Source organism: Nicotiana tabacum, chromosome 16, assembly GCF_000715075.1.
Source record: "Nicotiana tabacum cultivar K326 chromosome 16, ASM71507v2, whole genome shotgun sequence".
Taxonomy (NCBI): Eukaryota; Viridiplantae; Streptophyta; class Magnoliopsida; order Solanales; family Solanaceae; genus Nicotiana; species Nicotiana tabacum.
This window is the reverse complement of record NC_134095.1, coordinates 36,204,972-36,209,240: the sequence shown is the minus strand read 5'-3', so window position 1 is coordinate 36,209,240 and position 4,269 is coordinate 36,204,972. Positions and strand designations below refer to the sequence as shown.

Genomic DNA, 4,269 nt, shown 5'->3' with positions numbered 1-4,269 from the left:
TCTTCCACTTGAGAAATTCTAAAATCAATTAAAATTTTCGTACATGCACCAAGATTCTAAATGGAAATATTAAAATAGCAAAATTATGTATGTTACAAAACAATTTGTTGATTGTCTTGTACTTGGGGTAGCTTGCATTCCATGATTATTTTGTTGAGGAAACTATAAACTAAGATCTAAAATTACTATACAGTTGGACTTTCTGGAGCCAACTGGACAATTGGATTCAAAACTCCCAATAAAAAGAAAGAAATATAAAAAATAAGGAAAAAAGTTAATTTCAAAATATAAAGTCATTTCACATCATTAAAAGAAGATATATAGCTGGGAAGCATATACTTATCAAATTACTGTTGGTCCATACCTTATGAAAAAAACCATATAAACTCTTTATCTTTTTCTCACTCAGAGTCTCTTTCTCTCCTTCTCCTTCTTTTCTTCCTATTTTATTGGGTTGATTGGTTAATGATGAAAAGCAAGTCCCTTTAATTTGTTGCCTTTTATTTGTTCCTCTGCTGGTTTTGAGTTTGCCCTTTTCTTTCTTTTATCCATTTCCACATCTTTCTCTTGTTTTAGCTCAAATTATTTCTGCTATTCTAACACTTCATAACACTGAGAAACAAAACTGTGTTTAGTATTATTCAAAATTCTGTCAATTGGTTTCTTCTTGAATTCTTCAAATCCTTCTAGAGACCAATTCTGCTTTTGACAAACCAAAGAATTAAGGAGAAGAAATACTATCTATTGTTATGAAGCGATTCAGTTTCTCAGATTCTTCTGGCAAATTGCTTTATCCATCAGAAGGTAATTACTCTACCAAAAATTTATTAATGCCTGGCCTGCAAAATCTCTCAAAAAAGGGGATTTTCTTCGAGTTTAACTTTTATGCATCGATATACTTACTGGAACATAATTGTTACACTATAAGCTCACCTAGGTGATATGCATACTGGAACATAATGGTTGCACTATAAGCTCACCTTGGTGATAAAAACGTGAAAAATAAGACATGTTACTTACTAGCTACAATATGTTAAAATATACTTTACGATGTATATAAGTTAAATTGTTTTGGCTTAACTCTTTTTCTGGCTATGTGCCGGTGGTATTGAGGGTAGGAGGGCAAAGACTATGATGAACTTTCAATAGGCCTGATCATTTTTAACTTTTCTTTCTTTTTTGTGTTACATTGCAGAGAAAAATACAAAGAATTTGGCGTATAGCACAGATTTTCAGGCAATGTTGGACGGATTGGAAGATGAAGATGGAATAGAAGAGAATGGATGTGTAACAGGGAAAAAAAGGAGGCTAAAAGTGGATCAAGTTCAAGCACTGGAAAAAATATTTGAAGTTGATAACAAGCTTGATCCTGAAAGGAAAGTGAAAATAGCACAAGAATTAGGGCTGCAACCAAGACAAGTAGCAATTTGGTTCCAAAATCGCCGTGCCCGTTGGAAAACTAAACAATTAGAAAGAGATTATAATATTCTCAAAGCCAATTATGAAGCTCTTCAGCTTAATTATACCAAAGTTGAACAAGAGAAAGAAGGCTTGATTAATGAGGTAAACTATTAAAAATCTCTCACATTTCTTGATCTAATATAGTGTAAAGAGCTCGTATAGTTTTGTTGAAGATATAATTAAGTAAATAAAAATGTAATTTCTGAAGTTTAAACTTTTCTCTGTTTTTGCTGAGACGAGGGTATTTTGGAAATAGTCTCTCTATCTTCTTCGGACAGGGATAAGGTCTGCCCTTCCCCGACCATACTAGTAGGATTACACTGCGTTCTGATGTTGTTGTTGTTAAAATTCAAATTTTTAGATTAGATAGTCACATAGTTTAACGTAATATCAGATTAGACTGAGGTTTTGAGTTCGACTCTCACCGTCACTCGCTATAAAAGAAATTCACTTTTTAGCTTGTTTCTCACTCTTTTTGTGGTTGTTCCAATCTTGCAGCTAAAAGGACTAAAAGAGAAGATTGGAGAAGAAAATTCAACTGCATTTCAAAGTCCACAAGAAATTCTTGAATTAAATCCCAGAAACTATGAAGTCAACAACAAGTTGTATTCAGATTTTGTGGATTCAAAAGATGGTTCATCAGATAGTGATTCAAGTGGAGTAATGAATGAAGAAAATTACAACAATACCCTCAATTATCAGCCATTAATGCCTAAAGTGTCATCTTATAATGCTTTGGATCACTTGTCATTATCTTCTTCAACTTACACTCAGTTATTGGATCCAAGGGCAAGTTCTACATCATCAATGAGAGGTTATAATCAGCAGCAGCAAATTGGGAGAATGGAGGAGCAAAATGGTTTTACAACAGAGGATTCTTGTAATATTTACTCTGTTGATCAAGCACCAAACCTTTATTGGTACCTTAGTGACCACAGAAATTAGTTCAATAATTAAGTTAGTAATTTCCTCAATTTTTAAATAACATGTAGTTTAAGTATTTGAACCATCAAGATGCTATTTCTGTTTTTACAACCGTAGTCTAGGCATTTAATTACAATATAGTTTAGAGATGTTATTTACTTAAGAGAATTAAAAAGTAGTAAAAAAAAAAAAGAAGATGAAGCATAAGACTTTCACCTACGTCTAAAATTAATCCGAAATCCTCATTAAGGCAATCTTTAAGTGATTATCAATAATTTTTTGATCTTCAACAACGATCGATATTGTTAAAATCTGAACTTGATTTCGGCTTTGAAATTCGACAAGGTTGTAATTTCCAATTTGCTCATAAGTTGGGCGATATAACGGTATGTATTTTTTCATGGAATTTTTTCGTAGAATCAATATTTTGTGTACGTTATCCCAACTAGCTGCTCGTAACTGTATCAACACGGGGATAGGATAAGATTATATTAACAATGTTATTTCAATAAACGATTAAATGGCGTTGGGCCAATGTGTTTTTATAAAAATATAGTAGAAGTTTGTTTTGCATGATCATGTCGTGTAGTCACTTTTGGTTGCATAGGCTACGTAGAAGTCATTTGGCACCCATGTGTTAGATGGTGACTTTTACTTGGAATTATAAGCAAATAGTGTTTCTGCTTTAGTCACTATCTTCCAGAAAAGACTTCACTCCATGCAAATTAATTTTCGTCTGGACATCAGTGAGAAAATTGACTACATGATGTGATCAGATTGTGATAATTAATCATGTAATTTTGGAGTTTAGGGGTCAAATTAAAAAAAAATTAAGGGGTGTAATAAATAGTATTTATTTATCTCGTTAGAGAAATATTTTTTCAAGATCAATTAATTTTGTGGCATATTACAATCATTTTTAAATTTTGAAGGGGAGTCTTGGTGCAACTGATAAAGTTGCTGCCATGTGACCAGAAGGTCATGAGTTCGAACCGTGAAAATTGCATTTTACAAAAATACTGGATGAAACTGCGTACTATAGACCCTTGTGGTCAGGTTCTTCCCCGGACCCTGCGCTAGCGGAGGCTAAGTTCACCGGCCTGCCCATTTTATTACATTTCTTTCTAATTTTATGAAAAATCTTATGAGAGAACTTTAATTTTACAATGTTACGTGATTAATTTTTTATTCAAATTGTAAAAGGTTGTATTGAACCATTTTCTAAAGTGGGAACTCAACCCGAAAGACTAAAGAAGAAAATAAGTAACAGTGTCTAGTGATTGGTGTAATTTTTATTTAACGCTATTTTAAAATGGGTTGGTGCATGGCTGTTGGGGGCCTATCAAACCCCATGTGGTGGGTAAGAATTAGACCATGACATATACAGTCAAGTTGAAAAGCTACAAACCTTATATCAGCTTCTTAGTCTTCAAAAGGTGGATGTGTTTTTCCCCACAATTGAAAAAATGGAGTTATGAAGACTCAGCTGAACAATAATGGTCAAAAAATCACTTGGACTTTGATTCATACAAACACAACAACAAGTCCAGTGTAATCTTACAAGTGGGGTTTGAGGTAATGTGTATGCAACATTACCTCTATCTTGTAAAGGTAGAGAAATTGTCTCGCATAGACCATCGACTTAACCAAACCACAATAACATTAGTGTTTAAAAGAGATACCTACACTAGAGGAAAGGCCATGTAAAAGAGGTTGTAACAATAGCAAGATTTTGATTCATGTAGTTCAAAATCTAGTCTCTAAACCACTCGACCGTTCCTTTGAGATGTAACATGTTTATTGTTCCTTGTTATCACCAAAGTTTATAGTCAAGTAATAACAATGAAAGTCTCCTACATAATAGGTTAAGTTTGATTCTTTTTT

General features: G+C 33.0%; 1 protein-coding gene across 1 annotated transcript; it reads left to right on the top strand.

Annotated features, from left to right (window-relative positions):
* Positions 1 to 362: 362 nt before the first annotated feature.
* Positions 363 to 2,470, top strand: LOC107813766 (homeobox-leucine zipper protein ATHB-5-like). The gene is made up of 3 exons (XM_016639072.2): positions 363 to 804; positions 1,196 to 1,563; positions 1,960 to 2,470. The coding sequence occupies exons 1-3, from the start codon at positions 750 to 752 to the stop codon at positions 2,404 to 2,406; spliced, it is 870 nt and encodes a 289-aa protein (XP_016494558.1). The 5' UTR covers positions 363 to 749; the 3' UTR covers positions 2,407 to 2,470.
* The last annotated feature ends 1,799 nt before the right edge of the window (positions 2,471 to 4,269 follow it).

What these genes read in the sequence shown, in the direction of transcription:
- LOC107813766 (XM_016639072.2), top strand. Translation starts at nt 750, where the DNA reads ATGAAGCGATTCAGTTTCTCAGATTCTTCTGGCAAATTGCTTTATCCA. An exon ending in ATTGCTTTATCCATCAGAAG is followed by an intron (nt 805 to 1,195) that starts GTAATTACTCTA and finishes GTTACATTGCAG; the next exon opens with AGAAAAATACAAAGAATTTG. An exon ending in AAGAAGGCTTGATTAATGAG is followed by an intron (nt 1,564 to 1,959) that starts GTAAACTATTAA and finishes CCAATCTTGCAG; the next exon opens with CTAAAAGGACTAAAAGAGAA.